We start from the raw sequence: 22,640 nt of genomic DNA, 5'->3' as shown, positions 1-22,640 counted from the left end.
GCTCTTTTGATAAATGACAAATAAATGAAAAGACGTTTGACTGACACGTTTGAATGACAATTCGCGGCATTTTTACATGTGATCAGCTATTTTCTATTTAATTTAAAGTTTGTGAAATAATTTAATAATGTTGTAGATTTGTTTTCCGTCTTTTTGTGTTTTGGTGTACACACCTATCAAGTTTTTCATATGTGTGTTAGTGGTTTTTCATATGTGTCTTAGTGGGCTTACAGGTAAAAATCTTTCTTCTTGTTTCATCTTTGCCTTGAAGCAGCAAATCGAACGCACAGCATTGAATAGGACTCTGTGATTGGTTCGTGTGTCATCCTGTGCGTCCACGCGCACTGTGAGACCTCATAGTAATGTTTGTGAATACGGGCGTAAGTTTTTTACGTCGTGAAGTTGCTCCTGACAAACTTGACCTTCACTGGTTGGGTTTTCATTGGAAGTCAAGCTGTAGATCCTGGCTACACAGGAGTTGCAGCGGTGGGAACGAGAGGTGGAAATAGTCACGTACATGTTTTGCTTATTTTGGGACAAGATGGCGTAATGTAGAATATCCAAGGTGTATTTATTGATTGTTCATAAGTGCCACTATAATCTGGTCTGCGAGCACGTAGAATTGTGTCCAATGACCCCAAGCTACCCATCCTTATCGCTCGCGCGTAACTATGTTGCTGTCGCGCTCGCACACTCACTGCGGGCGCCCGTCGCACAGTCGCGACAGCAATATAATTACGCGCGAGCGATAAGGATGGGTAGCTTGGGGTCATTGGACAAAATTCTACGTGCTCACAGACCGGGCTTTAGTGATTTGATTTGATTCCAGCCCCAAAGCATCGGGAATGATGAACGTGCTCCGGTCCATGTTCGGGGTATGCAGCAGCTCGGCAGAGAAAGGGGAAGTCCACGACACCGTTCGCAGGATCTTCGGCAACGATATGGTCATGAAGGACAACACCGATCGGCATTATCAGTGAGACTATTTGAATTTGAATTTGAACTATTATCAAATGTGCAGGAGAAAGATCCTCCTGGAAAATTACCAGAGACAAATGGAAGTTTAGTGTATTCGCCATGCGGGCCAGACGAGTTATCATTACGCAGCTTAGTCTGCGCCATCTTCTTTTAGCCGTGTGGCCGTTCCGATTTAAATAAATAAGACCACGCGATACCATTATACGAATATTCTGATATTCGATGACGTCTCCAACCCATTTTTTAGAGTATTGAGTCCAGGCCAAATCCTTCATTTGCCTCTCATAAATAACAGGGTCGTGCTTCGACAGCGAAGAGTTTATGATGATGATGATGATGATGAAAAATATACTTTTACGAAGTCTGTATCCTTGTTAATGCATTTTGCTATCAATGATATTCCCGTTTATTTTTTCTAGGAGAAGTAAATACATAAGCCACATACGTGAAAATTTGCCCAAGATATTGGACACAAAGGTTGTCAACCACAAATCAAAGACTGCAAAGAAACACGCACCTATTGTTGTGGAAGTAAGTAGATTGTCGTATATCATGTAGATTTCAATTCCTTGCGCCATATTGGTAGAGAAATGTAATGTGGTCGCAAAAAATTCAATTCACAAACAAACTCCTCAATGAAATAATTAACAGTGCGGTTCGATAATTAAGTTTGATAATATCCCAGATAAAACTAGTCCAGAACTTTTAAAAAGTTTTGCTAGAAATAGACCAGTCCCGCTAGATGAAGTAAAAATCCTGACAGATTCAATTTCGCGCTCACTTCACGGAGCAAAATAATTTAAAGTTTATTTTAAAAATCCGAGTAAGCGATTTTGGAACTAAGTAAATCTATCATGAGTTACTTTACACGGCTGGAGTCTAAAAATTCACGTTAAATCGAAACCTACTTATTACGTACTTCTTTCAGAATACGACAGAAAATGCAGATGACCGGCCAGGACGCGTCGGACCAAAACTTGTTGTATTCGATGCCTCTACTGGTAAATACAAAATAAATTCTCAAAATATTAATCTAGTCGTACAAATAAATAGTAATTATATTAAACAAAGCATCACTGTTCATGAACACGAGAGAGAGATGTATCGGGTGGACTCATTCTACATTATAGAATTTGACAGCGTCGGCCGAAGCGGAGCTGTGCGGAGCGGAGATGAGAAGTGAAAATGACGAGACCTGATTGGTTAACCCATAACCAGGTCTAAAAAAAAAATAATTAGTTTTCAATCATATCTTCACAGCATAAAGTTCAATTTGATGTGGTCTCTGTGGATACCAGAGCCTGGTTAAGGGTAAACACATCTCCGCATCGCTCCGCTGGTGGAAACAGGACCTAAGAGTCTTATAGCAATCACAAACGTATGATATCAGTTCAGGACAGCATCTAGCACTCCATAGAAGTCCTTGTCTTAAGACAAACCTGAAAATTATATAACTTGAAAAAATCAAACTGCCTTAGGCGGGAATTGAACCCACGACCTTTCACTTGCCGGGCGACTGCTCTCCAACTGAGCTGGATGAACCTGTCGAAATTTTCAAGTGTAAGACAAACCTGTCAATCCATTAAATAAACCCCCTTTTCCACCAGGCACTGGTCGCCTAGTACTGGTGGGTGATGAGCGAGTGAGCGTCCAAGGCCTGTCAAGTTTCGCCACGATTCGAGCTACAGCGTGCGTGTACGCAGGCAAGTGGATGTACGAGGTGCAGCTCGGGACTAAAGGGATTATGCAGGCAAGAGTTAAAATTACTTTTGTTTAAGATATAAGTAATAATTCAAAATTAATATTCCTATATGGAAAACAATTTCCTCAAGCGCAAGTAGCGCTTTTTACATTTTTAGCCAAAGTTTTTCAAAGTTACTCGTATATTGTAACTAATTTTATCTAAATTAAGTAGACAGATTATCCTGGGGCAAATGGCAATGGGACTGCTACGCTTTGCCATTGACAGGCAGTAGTATCAACTGGTGAACGCGAAACCGGTAACAAGATCCACTGTGACATGGTATGTCATTGCGCACGACCGGTCATCATGGATGTCATTGGAGGAGGCCTTTGACCAGCAGTGGCTGAAACGAACGAACTAACTAGTGAGCGCAATACATAAGCTCTCATGATGGCAAAAGTAACTGATAAAGAATTCGTTCGTTCGTTCGTTACAGCCAAATGACTTCCCCAAGGTTTTCCACAATGAACGCTGCCTGCATCCAGGTCATTCCCGCGACCTTTACCAGATCGTCGGTCCACCTAGTAGGAGGCCTGCCCACGCTACGTCTTCCAGCCCGTGGCAGTGGGCGGGGCACTTATGAGACGATGGCCGTTGGGGCAGAAAAGTTGTCGAGTGGCGACCACGGGTTGGAAGACGTAGCGCGGGCTGGAAGGAATTAGTAATATTTTTAATTTCTAGATCGGCTGGTGCACAGCATCATGCATCTTCTCAATGGACACCGGAGTGGGCGACACGGCCCACTCATACGCGTACGACGGCGGTAGAGTCAGGCGGTGGAATGTGGCCACCTGCCCGTACGGACAGGCCTGGCTGCCCGGTGACGTCATCGGATCCTGCATAGACTTGGACAAAGGCACTTTGGAGTACTACAGGTGAACTTGAAGGCTTAATAGCTCTGGAATAGCGAAGGAGCAATTCAGGGTCGACCAATCAATTGAAACGATTTCATGTGCATTTACGATTTTTTTCAAAACCCAATCTCCAATGTATTATCCACTCCAATGTATTAGTTTGTATTATCTCCAATGTATGACGTCATTAATTGTAGGTTTTTGTCAACTGCCCTACAACTGGTATAAAAAAATAGACATCGAATAAAATAACTAGTAGCATAAATGATAATGACCCAGCTGTTCTTACATAATTTGTAATCGACGATTTTCTACCTACTTACATTAAGGCCTTTCCACTTACTTCTAATTGGAATGGGCCAGCTTTTTTCTCATGTAATTAAGTAAGTAGTATTTGATTACTTAATTCTATACCTACGAAACCTATTAACCTATTTTAATCACGCCAACATTATTTTGATTACTTCTTTTAAAACATTTACGAATTGGATTGAATCTACGAAGATTTTTACATAGTTTTTACACTTAAAAATAGAAAGACACAGGTCTTAACGCGACATTTATTAATGAGTTACATTATGTATTCACGGCTTGAAGTTTCGGCTGCTATGCTGCAGCCGTAGTCACACGGCATAAAAAACAAGCAAAACCTCGGACAGACAGACATATCGAAACTATAACCCCCTTATTACAAAAAGTTAGACTCTGTTTGAACCCTGGTTTAAATTGACATTTAGTATGGAAATGTCATGTTAAAGGGTATTTCTTCGGAGGCAAAATTTTCGATGTCTTTGGGTATAGTTCTGTAACCAACTAACAAAATGGCATGCAATATTTTTTTTCGTAATAGCTTAACTATAGCCCTATCTGGCGCAAATTACATTTTTGACATAATTGCTGTCTTTATACAAAATAAAAATATTTGAAGTGTGATTCTCTGATTCATATGGTGTGTCCGTTAGCCATTTTCCGAAACAAAATGGTTGATGTAGCATTTTCCTTTTGATATATCAATATAAATTAAAATTATTTCGAAAGGTAATGAGTTGTCCTTCTCCAAAAAAAATGCGTAATAATTTTAATTAAGTTAGTTTGTTTGCAAAAAAATAAATAAGCAGTGTCCGGCATAAAATACTGATTCATATGGCGTGAGCTGTTCTTGACCATAACTGGTCAGGTTTTAATCATGAGAGTCTGGTTTCTGGCGTGGAGGCAAGCCCATCTTGCAACGGATGAGCTAGAAGGCAGACGTGGAGCTAGTTGGCTTAGAACCCGGTCTAACGAAGGCAAATACTTGATTCATCTGTGCTTGGTTCAGGTGGCATGCTGATTACAATGCCTACTTTATAAAATTATATTATTGCATTAAAAATGTAATCTGTCTTTCATGTGATGCTTTTGGGTTATAGATTCATGTAGAAAAATGACAACACTGTAGTCTGTATGTATGACGAGTTTTGCTCGATTTTAGGCAAAAAACTGATTCATCTGTGCGTGATTCATATGGTCAGGGCCCTATATGAATCATAAAATAAATTAGTTTTTGATCTATCAAGCACCTAAAAAGTGTTTATTAGCTAAAAATGATATCTCAGACTGCATCTCACTTAAGACCAGGGGCGATTGCGGTCTTATTATGAATAAAAAAATCATTATCATTTTATACTATGATTAATGTATGTGTTTAAACAGTAAATAAGTAATATATCCGTTAAGCAAGCAACCATAACACAAGCATATTTGTTGCTTATTTTGTGGCTAAATGGCGCTGTATGAAATTGCCCAACGATTATTTATTTTTATTATAATTTCAGCTACACTTATGGCGTCTATAGCACATAATAATATACTGCTGAGCATAGGCCTCCAATGATTTCGAGATTAACTGATTGCCATTACCACAACCTCTATAAGCTCATCTCACCTTCTTCACCTTGTGGGTGGACGTCTTAACAACGATGGCTTGGATAAGTGATACATCATCATAGAGTCATTTAAAATACCTTAGTGCCATAAGATGAAAGTCTACATCCAGTGTGTGTTATCAGGGATGACATATTGTACTGAAAAGTGGCCTCTCACTACTATGCAGTGGACTATGCTTGGTTTTTTTATGCAATCGAATCTGAAATGAGGAGATCCATAAACGATCTAAAGTCGCATGGTGGCATAGTCCGATGTTTTAGCAAGCTGAAGTGTTAATGGGCAGGACACAGTATGCAGAACTGATGGCCGATGGGATAGCAAGTTTCTGGAGTGGAAGCCACGTGCCGGAAAGCTCAGTGTAGAACGTTCATCCACAGGAAGGCGCTGGATGCAGGCCGCTACCAACCGGTCGTTATGGAAATTATTGCAGGAGGCTTATGTTCAGTAGTGGATCCTATGGTTGAAATGATTATGATGATGACAAAATATTATGGATATATACTAAAGTTTCAAAAAATGTTTTTCACGAATTTTTTGGAATTCGTTGCATTTTTTTCTCGTAATATTTTGATAACTGATATTTTTTTCATAACAACAGATCATTGTTTTTGTTATATTATGATTATTTTCTTAATATAGAGCCAATTGTACATAAAGATTTTAAATTTTATTCCTATTTTTGATTAATATGTAACAAATTCTGATTTATATGGGCACAAAATATTTGAACGTCGATATCTTAAAAACTACTTTACAAAAACGAGTCCCTCATCCAAATATATGTTATTGGGTGTACCTATTTTCATATGAGTCTATGTTACAGACCCAAAATTGAATTTGAAATTTGTCCATATGAATCAGCCGAAGAATGCAATTTCGAAGAAGTGCCCTAAACCAACATTCGTCCCGGGTTTAACTTTTTTGTAATAAGGCCCTAAGGGTTCCTTGTCAGGACTACGGAAGTACGGAACCCTAAAAAGAATGTCGCGTTAAGACCCGTATCTTCCTATTTAAATTAAAATGGAACTAGGGCTTCCAATCCCGCAATACCGAGATCTCGGTATTCCGGGATCCCGCATAATTTTTTAGTCCCGCGTGCTGCGGGATTACGGGTGCGAGATCCCGCGGGATTTGCGGGACTGTAAAGAAACATGTGCACGACCATTCGCGACTGCGATCGGTCGGCTACTGAAAAACTATGAGTCCGGAGGGTCAATGGGGAAATATCTCACATTTACATATAATTCTTTAAAAGGAATACCACCGACTAGTGTGGAAGCCGCAAGAGCCTTCTCTGCTGCTGGCTATAATATATTGCCTCTAAAATACGCTGCAGTTTGGCAGACTGACTAAGTCTTTAGACATGCTATGTTTTCTTCGCAAACATTTCCAATTGAATGATAAAAAAAATATGAAAGAAACTACATAATTATTTATCACTGTTTTTTTCTATTGTACTTGATTGATTGAAGTTGATTGTATTTTTATATTTGATCTCAGTAATTGAAGTGTAATTTGAATGATCTCATTTAACGTTAATTAAAGTGAAATTACGTTGATTTAAATTGATTAATGTATTGTTTTATTTGCCTCACATAATATTTTTCATAATTATATGCGGGATCCCGCCAATACCGGGATCCCACGGGATTTGAATTCCAACTCCCGCCAATACCGGGATCGACCACGGGGTGCGGGATTGGAAGCCCTAAATGGAACGCGAAAGTTTAAAATCTCATAGTTTTTATAATCCCACAGGAATGGCGTATCATTAGGTGTGGCGTTCACCCAGGTGGCCCACGGCTCGGGACTGGCGTATTTTCCAGCAGTATCGCTGGCGATGCAGGAACACCTGTATGCCAATTTTGGACACGTTCCTTTCGTGTAAGTTTCTGAAGGTCTAAAGTATTGGTATAGCGCTTAAATAATTCAATATCTGAGGTATGGGAGTGGCGCGGGAGGGGTGACATTGACATATTATGACAGCATACAAATCTGATGGGGCAGCAAGGTTCTGGAATGGAGGCCGCGTACCGGAAAACGCAGCGTTGGACGTCCACCTACAAGGTGGACCGACGACATCGTAAAGGTAGCAGGGAAGCGCTGGACGCAGGCCGCTACCAATCGATCAACGTGGAAAGCATTAGGGGAGGCCTATGTTCAGCAGTGGACGTGCTATGGCTGAAATGATGATGACGTTACAAAAACACCTTCCCGTGCCGCTCCCATAGTCCACTTGTCCAATAAGTTACAATTCACTATTGACTTAAAAGCCCTTCTTCGTTCTTCCATGTAAGTACAGCATACCAACTACAGAATAAAGTTGTAATTTTTTTAGAGTTCTTATTTATTGGATAGCAAGTCTTAAGTCTTCTTCTAAGAGAGAAACATGTGAACGAATTTCTTTATCAATACCTAATTTTCTAACCAGGTTCCCAGTAGAAGGCTTCGCCCCACTTCAAGCGGCTCCAGTGAAGGACTGTACGAGAGCAGCCATACTGTTCAAATCGCTGGACGCTCTGCTAGACGAACTGGCCAGACCTGACATGGTGTCTGACTTGAAGCCGACCGTGTCTGCTAAGGTTAGCAAGGTACGAAATTCCCTATTCTTGAAACGTGAGAAGTAAATTGTTTTAGTGCAAAATATAAGCTGCATGCCTGTTTATAAGGTGTAAAAAAACCCATCTGAAAAATAAACTGCAACCCGATCGAGTGAACTGCGCACCTCGCTGGAATGCATCTCTCCCTCGCACTTACCCGCGCACCTCCCCGCGTTCGCCTCGTCCGTACCAGAGCGTCGATGTGACGTCACGGCTGCCAAGTGCGCAGCTAACTCGGTCGGTTGCATCCAAACACTATTTAAACGTTGCTTTCTTTTTATTTATAAATTACTTTATTCCGGCCAGTTTTGTCGTAAAAGCAAACGACCGAACTTGATATCGCAGTCGTAACATGCAATTTATTATTGTTAAACATACCTTATTTTATAAATTTCGATGAAACCTGTTTGTTTGAATACTACGTGATCTTCACTCTTTTCTTATCTGGAAAAGTTTGAGATCGCCCTTTCTACGTCGTTATCAATCTTAAAAATGAATCCGTTTCCATCCATCCTTAGTATTATTATGACAAACCACAAAACACGGGACAGTTCGTAAACTTTAGTTTGCAGGATCAAAAAGAATGTGGCGATTTTTAAGAACATAGAAGCTACCTCCTATTATAGTAGTTAAGGTAGCGTTCTTCTAATATTGATCCGATAGTTTTCCGCAACCAACAATTGTGATGTCAGGCAAAGTCAGACTCGTCGAAGGCTGCTGAGGAGGAGGTGGCCCTCAGGATCCACAGCTCCAACTCGGCCTACAGCCCACGAGGCTCCCCACATTCTATCGTGGATTCCCAGAGCACTGAGATGAAGAAGATGTCTAGGAAGGTACGTAGAGGCACTATTCTGTTCTGCTTTAGCCAAATGACGTCCACTGCTGGACAAAGGCCTCCCCAAGGATTTCCAAAACGACCGGAACTGCTCTGCCCGTATCTAGGTATTTCCAACTAGAAGAGTAGTGTGTGCAGGCCTCCCACTAGGTAGACCGACGATCTGGTGAAAGTGAAGAAACTACATATTACAAATATAAAAAAGCTATCCCTGGGACTACTCAACCTTCACTGGTTGGGTTTCATTGGAGGTCAAACTGTAATCCTGGCTTAACAAGAGTTGCAGTGGTGGAAAAGAGCGGTGGGATTAGTCACAATATTACTATCTCTATTTGCAAAATGGAGGAATGGTCTCCTCTCTCCCCACGCTAGCCAGATGGGTTGCTAATCCTAAAAGTTTTAGCCCAAACCAAATTTAAACTCCAAATGTATTTTTCCAGGCGTTCCTAATGTCCATAGCTAGAATAGTAGTAATGGAGCTGGGTAACGTCCTACGTCTCTCCTACGTGGTGGTGGGAGAACTGCTCCCTAGGTTTAGGGGCGCACTAGGACTCAAATCTAGGAGCATACAACTGGATCAACACGCAGCCGAGTTCTACATAAAAGTCAAGGATGACAATTTTGTACGTATAACAATATTTTTTCTCTGATACTTATAGCCCTTGAGCTTTTGTGACATTAACGCCCGTATTCACAAACGATGCTTGCTTAAGTGAAGCAGCAAATCGAACGCACAGCGTTGAATAGAGCTCTATGAGTGCACACGCACTGTGAGATCGTATAGTAATGTTTGTTAATACGGGCGTAAGCCTTTAACGGGCATAACAAGTCCAAAGTTTTCATCGTTTTTGGACCTAAAGAGAAGGGAATAAAGTTCAAAATATGGTGGGAACTATATTCCCACTGGGTTAAAGTTATATTGTAAAGTTTCTTCAAAATCCGTCCATTAGTTTATGCGTGAAGGAACATCAAACTTCCATCTATTGTACCGAACTTTCGCAATTACCTACAATATCGTTGTATCTAGATTACGATTATTAAATTATGGTACTTAATTAACTATGATTCTGTGCTATAATGTTTTTAAACTGTCTATTAGATTGAGTCCTTATTGTACAAATTAAAGTATACCTCATTGGCTCTCAAAGGTTAGTACATAACATTCAAATTCTTTATTAGTGCGTAGGCCCACTTCAGGGCACTTATAAACGTCCCAAATGTAGCTTGCCCTACCACATAATAAGCTAGTGCTAAGAAGAAGTGGCTGAAGAAACTCAGTCGCCTTCATCAGTTACTACAAGAACAACCATGAAGAACGTAAGAGGTCAGAATGTAAGAGCCCCTAGGATCATTTCCTAGGGGCTCTTACATTCTGACCACAATGTTAGAAATCCACAGTAGCAGAAAATAATGAATCAATTTTAGCTGGTCTATTCCACTTTGATCAACTGGATTTGATCACCCATGGATAAGAAGTCCACTTTGAACACCTAGGTCAGGGATGGCGAACCAATGGCACGCGTGCCATCGATGGCACTCGCCACAATATTTAGGGCACGCCACCAATCACAAAATTTACTATAATATAAAATAAAATAATAAATAATGTGTTAAGATTATGGGCTATCGTATTTGCCCTCATCAATTAGTGCCACTGTAGAGTGTTCCTGTTACTTGTACGATACTACACCTCATTGATAACATTAGGTGTTATTTTGATGGCACGTCTATGACTACATAAAAAATATTTAGGAAGGTGGCACGTTGATACATAAAGGTTCGCCATCCCTGACCTAGGTGATCTTATCCATAGGTTATCAAAGGACATCACAGCGTTGTAGCTTGGAGTCCACTTTGATCACCTGGGTGATTAATCCAGGTGATCAAAGAGGAATAGACCTTTTTAGCTAGACTCTACTTGATAGTCTCTAATGAATAGAAATGATAAATAAAACATATTTTAGAAAGGACTGGCGTCAAAATTCCTGGCGCAACCTCAGCCTAGAATATGCACGCTGCTCGACCTGTTGTGGACATTCTTGGATGAATCAGCTCTTTGTGACGTCTTCGAGCACTGCATCGTGAGGGAGTGCCTGCTGTTTGATTTGGTTTCGCCTGTAAGTAAACTAATTAGATAATTGAGAAAATTGGAAAATACGCTTTGATCCTTCCAACTAACCTTTTCGTCCTTGATAGGAATATGGTACCCAATTGCAGACGATCGACCTATGTGTATTTTAAAGCCGGATTTATTTGTCTGATGTGTTGTGTCATATTGACGCATCAGAACAGAATCGGTTTCATACATTATGCGACACGTCAGAAGCCGTCACGATACGACAGACAGCTTCAGTTTTCATTCATGAAATTGCTCACTCGCTGCTTCAGTTTTCATTCATGAAAGTGCACGCTCGCTGCTTCAGTTTTCATGCATGAAAGTGAACGCTCGCTGCTTCAGTTTTTATTCGTAATAGTGCACGCTCGCTGCTTCTGTTTTCAGAACGCTCAACAAAACTATTTTATTATATTCTCTTTATCTTCAGGACATGCACTTCACCCAGCAAACAGAAGGCGTGTATGTACTTTGTGGACTGATGCAGCACCGCGAGACAAGGCACCATCTGGTGAAATATGTCTTTTTCAACAAAATCACGTTTGTATTTCAACAGAACTATTAGAAACTTAACTGGCCATTCATATTTTGCTAATAATCATTAACGTTATGTATCTGAATCATTTCTTCTTCTTCTTTACAACCAAATTACTTCTACTGCTTCACAAAGGCCTCACCAAAGATTTCCGTAACGACTGGCCCCGCGCTGCCCAAATCCAAGTGCTTCCCTCGGTCTTCACTGGATCGTCAGTCCACCGAATGGGAGAACTGCTTACATTACAATTTTCGTATCATTTACCACAAAATAATGTATTTTATGTTACTTCATAAAGGTAGCAGGAAGGCGCTAGGTGCAGGTCGCTACAAACCGGGCGATGTGGAATTCATTGGGAGAGGCCTATGTTCAGCAGCGGACGTTCTGTGGCTGAAATTAGAATGATAATGTATTTTACAGCTTCGACAACTTCTTGAACATCAAATGCCCCGACGAAAGCGTGCTTCGGACGGTGATCCGCAAGCCGTGGTGGCAGCGGCCGACGCCCGTGCAAGGAGAAACCGACCCTAGGATAGCAGGTTATCGTTTAATTCAACCGTCAAAGCCATCTAGAGTTCGCTTAGAAAAAATAATAATTGGGTTTATCTTTTACCTTTAACCATTCAAGCTCTGCGAATCGAGACCCAATAGAAATCAATTTTTATGCTGTCTTATGCAACCGCCTAAATAACCAAAACGTTATTCAGTTTTTGACTTTTTAAAGTGTCGGAAACATACATCAGTGTCCATAATGATATCTAAATCCATTTTAGTAACTAAAATATTTTACAGAAATGACAGAAAAGGGAACGATACAAAACTCAGCATTTGCACCTATGGGAACTGGTACGAATATCATTTTTTTTCATCGACACTTACCAATAGCAGAAAAACTTTGTAAATAGACATTTCTTAACAATAATGAATTCATAAAAGTTCGCGCTAATATTGAAAATCGGCCCTTAACAAAATAAACAACGATAAAACTTGAACTGTTATTATTGATTTTAGATAAAATATCCAAACTTCTGCCGACCTCTCAGAAGGACGCAGCCTACGAAGTTCAGTACAAAGAGGACTGCGATAAAATCACTGCTGCTATCGCTCCGTTAGAGCAAATACAGGTAAATAAAAAACATAACTCTCCTTCTGTCGCAGTGTGGGGTAAAAATTACATCTTATTAAAAATTATATTACTTTAACTATAACGTCAAGAGTCTATCAAACTGCATACAAAAACACCGGTTATGGTTATAGATACTGTTAAAGTACGATGGAGCAGTTTTACCTATAACTACGAGTAATATAACCTAACCGCCTCTGTGGTCTAGTGGAAAGACCAACTGCTTCAGACGCAGAGGTCCCGGGTTCGATTCCCAGTGGGGACAGATTTTTCTGTTCGGTTTGGTTGGTGGTAGGGCTTGTTCTAAGTCCGCCTGGCTAGCTACCACCATCTTACCTAAGTCTGTCGCCATAACAACAATGTTAACAGCATTGTTGTGTTCCGTCAGTTAGAGGTAAGATAGCCAGTTCCTCTGTGGTTGAGGATTCCGGGTGAAGCTCGCTTCCACCTTCGGTCTGATCGTCACTTACCATCAGGTGAGGAGATACAAGCCAAGAGCTTCCGGTTTCTAAAATGAGATTTTTGGCTTGTCAAGCATGCTCAACTTCTAATCAAGTAATATGGACTTTCATATTCAATTAATCTTTGAGTAGAAGATGAAGCTGTAATTTTAAAATTAAGAAACCTGGCCTTTCTATGAGAGGCAGGTAAATCCTCTTTAATTATTTTTTCCTAAAGCTGGAGTTCCTCCTGATTCTCCTGGATAACACGGACGGTACGAACATGGTGCCATCCACCCGCAAGATCTTCCTCGAGAAGTTTCGAAGATACATCATGGATAACTGCATATTGGACATGGTGAGTCCAGAGTTTGAAGCGGTAGTATGCTTAGTATGCTTGCCCTTACCTTACCCTTACCTCCAGTTTTGTGGAATCCTGGCATTAATTACTTCATCCCACAAAACTGGACTTGTATGTTCACATCGCAGTATCCCGTTTTTTGCACGTAGGCAACTAACTAGCTGTAAATGGGAACACGTATAATAAACAATACTTGTATTTAAACTACATCCTGTTTTTACTGGACCAGTTTATTTAAAAAACCGATCAGTTTTTGCGGGAGACTGAAAACGAATGTTTTTGTGAATGGGAACTAAACGGGTTCCTGCATAAAAGTACTTGCAAAAAACGGGAAGTCCCTGTTGGACAAAGCCCTTATCACTATCAACATTTTCAGAGGCTATTTAACATATCCCGAAATTCGCCCGCCATATCCTGGTGCTGTCACGCGCGGCTTCTCACAGCTGTTCTCAAACTGTGGGGAGACAACCCCATAGGGAATCCGTAAGTAAAAGTACATTTTTATGGCACTTATGATGATTGATGCTTTGTCACAGGACTATTCCTACCTCTCGTTCCCATCGCTGCAAGTCCAGTAAAGTGAAGGTCAAGTTTGTCCCGGGAGAAAGATAAACTATCATTGGACCCGCAACGAAATTAATCAGAAGAACATAGAAGTTCGCAGTTAAGACGTCTTCTTTGTCAAGGTTCCGTACCCAAAGGGTATCAAGGGAAGCCTACGAGTTTCATTTAACTACTTAAATCACATTAAATAAAATTTTCAGGCATTTACCGCCACATCTTCCAGCGAGGACGTTCATAGACGGAGAATTGGATTTCTACAACGTCGACAGATTGGGAGGCGTTCTGCCGTTCCTGGTTAGGACTTTACGGTAAAAAATACTCATTATTACTAAGCTCAACCAACTGCCATTAATTAACGAACCATCTTCAAGGCTGTTTATAAACACAACTGTATATCGGCAGTAGATACAATAGTGATGATTATATTCCTAAAATAAAACAATAATGATTTAGAGAAATGTTTTGTTTTCTTAGACAGGATCTAGTCAACGTGTTGGGAGAGGACAATCCCTTCATACAAAGCTTCGAGCCGAGCTACAACCGGGGCGGGGGTATTGATACAGGTACGCTGCTATTCTTGTAAACACTAATACACATAGCATACAATATTAAAAACACTAAATATTAACGTATGAGTAAAGTATTTAACTTATCCATTCTCTGGTCTCAAAAACTCAGCTTATTTAGTGAATAGATGTGCGCTCTAAGAACTCTATCCAAGGTGTACTTACCTAGTTGTAGGCTCGTTGTACACACACTTGTCATCGCGCGAGTAGACGACTCGGCCTGCGCTCAGCTCATGATCGTCACATTTAACATAGACCTACCTCTTACCTACTTATTTTTTCTTTTAAAAATATTATTAGTAATTATTCACTACGCAAATTACTAATAGTCCCGTTAACCCCTCGTACTAAGCTAAATATTTTATGCTTGTATCACGAGTGAGCTCGACACAATAGTCGAGCGGCGGCAAGGACTGAACCCGCGTTCCCCGGATCACGATCACGAGTCGGCCAGTCCGATTCCTTCACCGTTCGGCTATCGTGGCTTCAAAAATTTTAATTCTACATTATCGATCATACCAATATCAAACGTACTCATAATGACCAATATCAAACGAGCTACCGAGCCAAGTAAATACCCTAAAAATTCAAATTAAATTCAAATGGATTCCCGTAAACATCCACGAAATGAGCCTTTTATACTTTCCCTCGAACGAATTACGGCGCGTCTCGATCAAAAGAGTCGATTAACTCGCACACCCGGGATCACCGAGCAGGGAAGATCTTCCTGTGACGTCACGAGATTAAATTCCTTGCCGAATTTGGAATCGTTCATTTTCGATGAAAAAACGGTAATAACTTTGGATCGAATCCGGCTCGAAGGACCAACTTTGTAGCCGATTTTAAAGGATCAACTTTTTACTGATATTTCACTTACCAGGAGGATTACTTCATGCGTTTTTTTTTTCTAAATCTCCCTTTATTATGAATCTACAGACCTGAATACCTAAAGCTAAACTTTGGTATTTTCATAATAAATAGAAAAACACTGTCTTAAAATTTTACCCTCAGATTTTCCACTGGAATTTCAATTAAAAGCAAATTACCCTCAGAACATTTTTCGATGCGAGAAAAGGTTTCATAAAGGCTTTTCGATCCCAAAGAGTCAATCAACTCGTATCCAATAAAACCCTAAAAAAGACCGCCAATATAAACCTTTGAGAAGCGCTTTTAATCTATCTAAAAATATATCTATAGGTCTTACTCAGTCAGTGCCTGTGGTGAGGCTGAGGGACGGGAGGGGTGACATTGACATAGTGACGTGAGCAAATAATTCTTAAGATCTAAAGTCTCGCTGTCTTTTGACGTTACAAAATAGTGATACAAGACTCGAGGCGTCGAGTCCTATTTTTGAAGCCTCGAGGCGGAATGGCAAGACTCAGTGAGCTCGGTAGGCTCGGTGCCCCGAGCTTAGCCGAGCTGCGAGCTCTCTGAGCCATGCCTCGAGGCTTTAAAAGAGCTCGAGCCTTCTAAAGAGCTCGAACCTTCAAAAGAGCTCGAACCTTCAAAAGATCTCAAACTTTCGAAAAAAATAAAAAAACATCACCTACATTGATTTTTATTATAATACATATTCTTAAAATTTACTTATATTTTATTTTGTTAGGAAAAGTTATAATTCTAATCGTATGTAGTCATTATTTGATTTGTGTCCTTTTGTAAAAAACGTTTTTCAAATATGTATTTTATTGTAGGTATCAGAATTTCTGCAGTTTTATTAAATAGAACGATCTTAACACAAAAGTTAACTGGGCTTTCAAAAAGGCTCGAGCTTTCAAAAAGGCTCGAGCTCTGCGAAAGACTCCAAGCTTCAAACGAGGCGAGCACCGAAAAAGGCTCGAACTCTAAAAAAGACTTCTGAGTCGTCGAGCTTCACACAAACGAGGCGAGCCCTGTAAACGACTCTGAGCTCTCGGCAAAAGGACTTGGAAGCCTCGAGCCTTGTACATCACTATTACAAAAACACCCTCCCGTGCCCGCTCTCATACTTCACGCACTGACTGAGCTAAACACTATAGTATATTTATTTTCCAAAGCAAGTTATAAAACATCAAAGAGATGTCAGATTATTGATATTGAGTTCATCAGAGCCCACATTTTATCATTTCAGTTTGATGATAGAGTTCTTATTCTGTTTGGTCATATAAACCGAATATCTATTAAAAGATGAAAGGAAAATAATAATTCCCAGGGTTCAGTAAAAATTTCATCAGCTTAAGGATTTATTGCCTTTTTCGACATAGTTTAAAAATGCTTAATATTATTATGCTCTGGTAATTACTTGACACTAGCAACAAGACAGATTACAGATCTAATTATTATATATATTAGTTAGTTTAATTGATCAGTTTAAAAATTAAGACGTGGTTATTTCCACATTGAAACTTGAAAATGGTATCATCAGTAGGCCACCCAAAGATTATCTACCTTGAAAGTCTTGAAACATAAACGTTACATTAATTAAATTCCAAATTTAAACCAAACATCCTTTTACTTCCGAAATTACAGAAAATTTTCCTTTTGGAACGAACCTTTGATGTCGAGCAGTCGATTAATACTGCCCTTCGATATGTACAGCGCACAGCAGTCATTTGTTGCAAATTCAACCCTATTCCGACGACATAAGATGCCATAGTCTAGCTTGGTGTGCTCTCTGTACCTGTGAGAATCCTTCACGTTGAAACAATCTTGAAAAATCACCCCTACTCCGACGGCATAAGATCCCCAGTTTCGGTTGATGTACCTGTGAATTCTTCATGTTGTCAGGATAATGTATTCCGCCCAGGTGACGCCAGGAAACGTATTGGCTTTTGATATGAAGGGGCCTTGGGGACTATTAATACGGAGACAAAATTCCTTCCTTTTTCTCCTCCATTCACAAAATTGGTGCCAAATAAATAGGTAATACAAAGGTGTATGTCGCAAATATTTTTTTCATTTGGTTTCCAAATGTTTTTCTAATGATTTCTCCTTCGGCGCCTGAACACAGTTGAATAAAATATCAAGATAATTCACACCGACTACACTGAGACATCTAGTCCCAAACTAAGGATATCTAGGCACTGTTTTATATCGTGATGTCACAAACAAGGTCAAGGTTTTTTTCGGGGGAAAATGTAAATAATTTAGTGATCAGTGCATAAAATGAATCGTTTCGCAGGTGTAAGCGATATGACAGCTGGTTCTCCAGGCCTAGCGACCCTGCCTCAAGTCATATCCTCCATGGCGAGGTTCATGCATCAGCCAATGCCACCGGTTCCTAACAGGTAGGTAAATCTAAAGATAGGTTATCTGGCTGTCTGTCACCCTCGCTCATCATGACAGAACTTGGACATGAATGAGACAGACACAAAACTAAGAATAGTGTGTGTGCTAACGAACTTCTACTTTATGGGTTGTAATTAAATCCTAGTGTCAGACTCCATGTAACACCATAGGCATCTGACATGTCTTAAAGTCCCCCGAAGCACGGCATCATTTAATAATTATGTGTCGGACAATAAGGTTAATCCCTCAATGACCTAACCAAATCGATCTTTAGATCCCCCTATTCCCGCCTGTACCTACATCGAACCTAGAATCTCTAGTCTGAGGATATGAATTCTAGTTCATTATGTATTGATTTCAGAGCTATTTAAAATCACAATTGTCAACTGATCGGGTTTCTTGGGATCGAATTTGTCTTCTTTTAGAATAGTGCCTAAAATTAAATATTGGTTTGACTAATTTTTAGAACAACCGGCGAAACAGCGCTGGCCCTCAAAGGCACGAGGTCGATGATGCCGGGAGCAGGAGCCATCGACGTCCGGACGGCTCATCTCAGGCTGGTCGATGGACTACTGGCGCTGTACCATGGTGCGGCGGTGAAGCATGCTGAGAAGGTGGACAATTTATTTAACTGCTTGTACAACAGCGTCAAATAGTTCTTGACACCCAAAGTGGCCGAAAAGTTGACATCACAACCTTATACCAATGGAGAAGTTTCGTGATGTTGAAAACATTAGATTTCACTGAATGGGATTTTAATCCATATTTTAATATAGACCAAAAAAATACTACTAGATTTAAAAAAATGGATCTGTCAACAGCACTGGACCAGGGGTGATTTACTGTTGGTACTCCTAATTGTCGTGAATAATTGCTATGCGCAACTTTAGGGCCCTGTAACTTTTGTATTTGTAGAGATATTTTCATGATTCTTTCACAATTATTATTAATTTTACTTATATTTTCAAGTTTTATTAAAATAAAAAAATTGGAAACTTGTCCATTGTAAGAAAGCTGTCTTGCGAACTTTGGGTGTCACACTATTTCACGCTGCCTGTATAAGGTTTCGTATCAATCATCAGACTGTCCTGAACTGAAATATTTCTAAGTTTGTGACACTAATTTACAAGCCTTACGATGGTGGAGAAGGGAGGAAAACTAAAACATTTTAGATTGAAAACTGACACGAAAGTTACTTTAGGAGGATAATTTATAAGTAGCACTTAACTCATGCAGTGCTCGAGGTATGGGAGCGGCACGGGAGGGGTGATTTTGATATGTTATGGCGTGACAGAGCTTACAAATCTGAAGTCTCGCTGACATTTGAGGAAAAAAAAGCACCGTCCTCAGCCGCTCCCATACCTCAGGCACTGATTTTGTTATGCGCTGTACCTATAATTTAGTTCTTAAAGAAAAATTTACAATGATAGTCTTAATTATTTGTAGCTATGTGAATTGAGAGACAATCAGCTGGATATGGCGGATTGTCTTCACGATATAGAGCAGCGTATTTATACTGTCACTTCTGAAATGGAGACTAAGAGAGGTAAGAGACTCACTAAGTACATCCTACCTTCTATTTCCATAGTTAAAGATAGTAGGCCTAGTAAGGGTTACTATCTCCTAAGTGACCGATCACAAAATGTAAAATTGTCTCATCGATTTTTATTATTTTTATGGTACTTGCTGACAACTTTACATACTTATTTTTAATCTGATCTTCATTATAGGTTCTAGAGCTGAACTTACAGAACAAGAAAACTTGAGAAAACAACTGATGGAGAAGATTCTCAAGGAGTTAGAACGATCTAAGTTGGTTTATGAGGTGACCTTTTAGCTTATTTTTATTCTACACACCTAAATAAATCAGATAAAGACCCTACTCCTCTTAGAGATTTCAATTAATCTGTCAAATAAGTGAGTGCTAATGAAGATTCCCCAAACCCAACCTGTCTGGGCTGCGTGGTAAGCCGAATGTTTCTTTAGTGGAGACTAAGGGCTTCAGATAAAACTCACGCACGAGTGTCTTAATCGAAAAAGCGTGTGACTGGTTCCTTATTTCCATGCAATAATAGGCGAGCGCTGCGTTAGTTTTAGCGTAAGTCCTAAATGACTTCGTAATGATGAAGAATAAAGATTGCTTCTAGGAGAAGCTAGAAGCAGGCTCGCTGCATATGGCTTGGGTGATTGGAGCCATCTGGACGAAGCAACGGCAGTCGGAGCTGGCCAAGCACTTCTCGGGCACGCTGCACTCTCTGAGGCTTGCTTCGGACCCTGACTATGCCACTCATACGCAGGTTAAAATTCTTACCATGATATAAGTTGTTTTTCATCAGAAATGAACCTTCTTCAGAGAGACGTAGTTAAATCTGCAGTCAAATAATCATCGATTCCTCCTGACTTTACATGTCTCTTCATCTCAGTAGCAGGAACCTGCTATAAATATGTACTTGCCATAAAACAATGGTAATCTATCGTCATTCGTAAACAAATGCGAGAAAGAATCCTCTGTAGTTCTGTTTTTACCGATGGGACAGCAAGGTTCTGGATTCGATCCAGCAGCGGAAAGCTTAGCGTGTGACGTCCACCTACAAGGTGGACAGACGACCTCATAAAGGTAACAGGAAGAAGGCGCTGGATACAGGCCGCTACCAACTTGTTAAAGAAATAATTGGGGGAGGCCTATGTTTAGCAGTGGACGTCCTGTGGCTGAGATGATGATTATGATGATGAGACTTTCCATTCTTAGGTGGCCAGCAAAGAAATATTGCCCGGCAAAAGTTCTATCCTTGGTGGAACGAGCTACGCGTCTCTCCAGCTGGAGTATACCTCCAGCTCTGATCAAAGGTAACCCTTTCAAGTTACTGGACTCAAATTCTTAAAAGATTAATTAGTTCTTATTTCAATTATTACTTAGTCCTCAGAGCCCGACATCAAGAGCACCCACACCTCGCATCGGATCCAACTCACAAATGGGAAACCCGAGCCGTAAGTACCTACCTACAGAATATGGACTAGTATTTAAACATGCCACGAACTGTTCCTATGACGAAGGAATTTTGATTATGCTAACCTGTTGTCAATATTTAAAATTAAAGACGTTTCATTACATAGATAACACAAGTTAGAATTTCACATCACAAGACAATAATTTCACAGTACATGAAGTTCTGAAAGACCTAGGATGTTTATGAAAGATGCTTTGGTTTTACTAGAAGGAGGAACAGAATTCGCGGACTCACTGTTCGCGTTTGTACCGGAGTACCACGTGGACGCGATGCTGGAGCTGTGCAACACGTTGCGGCTGTACATGCATCCGACTGTACCAGTGCAGCAGACTCCAGGTATACCAGGAAATCATGTTTAGTTTTCATCATTACCTATTTAGCATGTAACCAAGTGAGCTCAAAACCCTGGATGTTAGGCGACGAAGTTATTATAACAACTACAATGATTTATAGAATCATTTTTCTTGATTTGAGTCAATGTCCAAACTGAAAAAAGGTTTTTCATTATTTGTTAAGAGTGGCAACCTCCTGGGCTTCGAACCTAGGACCTCCGGATCGACAGAATCCAACTTTTCAATCACTAGTCCCGTGGTAAAGACGTTGGTGGTTGCCAATTATCATGAGCTTAGATTTTTTCCACCAATTTTCATAAGTCAAATGGTAATTTATTCTGCATTTTAAATTCATATTCCCCCATATTTCCTTTTTATCTGTTTTCTACCAGAATGGGAAGAGCTGGTAGTCTCGTGCGCAGCGTTCCTCTGCTCCGAGTTCGCGGACTCCCGCATCGTTCTAGCCAGCACAAGAGAATCTCTGGTCCAGACCCTGGCCTCCTTTGCCACGCAGCCCGCCACGATGAGGGCTATCGAGAGAGTGCCTGCCAAACAGTACGTGTAGCTTTCTCCTTTGAAGTTCGTTCGTTTCAGCCGAATGACGTCCACTGCTGGACAAAGGCCTCCGCCAATGATTTCCATAAAGACCGGTTCTGCGCCTCTCGCATCCAGGCACCTCCCACGACCTCCACCAGATCGTCGGTCCACCTAGTGGAGGCTTGCCCTCTACGTCTTCCGGCTCGTAATAATTTTGTGAATCCTTCTTCTTCTTCCTCGGTCCCTCACTGATGAGGATCGCGACCACAGATAGTGTTCCTCTACAGACTGCGGTCATAAGCTGTGTGGACAATCCTTAATTATTAGTTGAAACCTGTTTTCTGTTAACCAATGCCACTTCTACCTTAAAATTAGGTAATCTCTCTCTGTAGACAGATGTGCATGGTGGAAGAGCTAGTGCGTCCATACCAGAACCGTGCGTGGGCTCAGTCCAACTGGGTGCTGGTGCGCTTTTGGCACGGCTCCGGGTTCGGCTTCCGGCATCGGCAGTGGCCACATTTGGCCGCCAAGTAAGAACAAATTAAGGGCATCTACGACCTCGTCAAGTCTAAGATTTCAGCCCAAGGACGTCACAGCTGGACAAATGCCTTCTCTAAGGATTTCCACAGCGATCAGCCTGGGACGCCCGCATCCAGGAGCTTCCTGCATTCCCTGCAGGTCTATTAGTCTACCTTTAGGAGTGGTCTCGATCGGAATAAGTAGATACGTTCAGAATTCGTCAAAATTACAGATCCAGAAAGCTTCTAGAGAAATCAGATGATGGATATTGGTTGGATACCTACTTTGGACCGTGGAGTCACGGATTTGGAGCGGGATAAAAACGCTTTTACTTATTA

At 40.6% G+C, this 22,640-nt stretch overlaps 1 protein-coding gene across 1 annotated transcript in view; it reads left to right on the top strand.

Moving 5' to 3' along the window:
• Nucleotides 1–223: 223 nt before the first annotated feature.
• Nucleotides 224–22,640, top strand: part of LOC135083056 (E3 ubiquitin-protein ligase RNF123-like) — a 28,622-nt gene continuing 6,205 nt past the window's right edge. Inside the window, exons 1-29 of the mRNA XM_063977819.1 lie at nt 224–233; nt 830–976; nt 1,398–1,509; nt 1,907–1,979; nt 2,586–2,728; nt 3,404–3,597; nt 7,261–7,386; nt 7,934–8,093; nt 8,795–8,935; nt 9,378–9,560; nt 10,902–11,054; nt 11,481–11,590; nt 12,006–12,124; nt 12,378–12,431; nt 12,597–12,709; nt 13,387–13,506; nt 13,886–13,992; nt 14,274–14,381; nt 14,548–14,636; nt 17,800–17,905; nt 18,373–18,520; nt 19,353–19,452; nt 19,637–19,731; nt 20,054–20,203; nt 20,656–20,753; nt 20,824–20,894; nt 21,122–21,250; nt 21,639–21,801; nt 22,176–22,313. Of these exons, the coding sequence (XP_063833889.1) occupies nt 846–976; nt 1,398–1,509; nt 1,907–1,979; nt 2,586–2,728; nt 3,404–3,597; nt 7,261–7,386; nt 7,934–8,093; nt 8,795–8,935; nt 9,378–9,560; nt 10,902–11,054; nt 11,481–11,590; nt 12,006–12,124; nt 12,378–12,431; nt 12,597–12,709; nt 13,387–13,506; nt 13,886–13,992; nt 14,274–14,381; nt 14,548–14,636; nt 17,800–17,905; nt 18,373–18,520; nt 19,353–19,452; nt 19,637–19,731; nt 20,054–20,203; nt 20,656–20,753; nt 20,824–20,894; nt 21,122–21,250; nt 21,639–21,801; nt 22,176–22,313 (3,434 nt within the window). The 5' untranslated portion in view covers nt 224–233; nt 830–845. The remainder of the gene's footprint in view (nt 234–829; nt 977–1,397; nt 1,510–1,906; nt 1,980–2,585; nt 2,729–3,403; nt 3,598–7,260; nt 7,387–7,933; nt 8,094–8,794; nt 8,936–9,377; nt 9,561–10,901; nt 11,055–11,480; nt 11,591–12,005; nt 12,125–12,377; nt 12,432–12,596; nt 12,710–13,386; nt 13,507–13,885; nt 13,993–14,273; nt 14,382–14,547; nt 14,637–17,799; nt 17,906–18,372; nt 18,521–19,352; nt 19,453–19,636; nt 19,732–20,053; nt 20,204–20,655; nt 20,754–20,823; nt 20,895–21,121; nt 21,251–21,638; nt 21,802–22,175; nt 22,314–22,640) is intronic.

The sequence above is a fragment of the Ostrinia nubilalis genome, chromosome 22, assembly GCF_963855985.1.
Source record: "Ostrinia nubilalis chromosome 22, ilOstNubi1.1, whole genome shotgun sequence".
Taxonomy (NCBI): Eukaryota; Metazoa; Arthropoda; class Insecta; order Lepidoptera; family Crambidae; genus Ostrinia; species Ostrinia nubilalis.
Note: the sequence above shows the minus strand (reverse complement) of the source record. Positions and strands in the feature narration are given on the sequence as shown.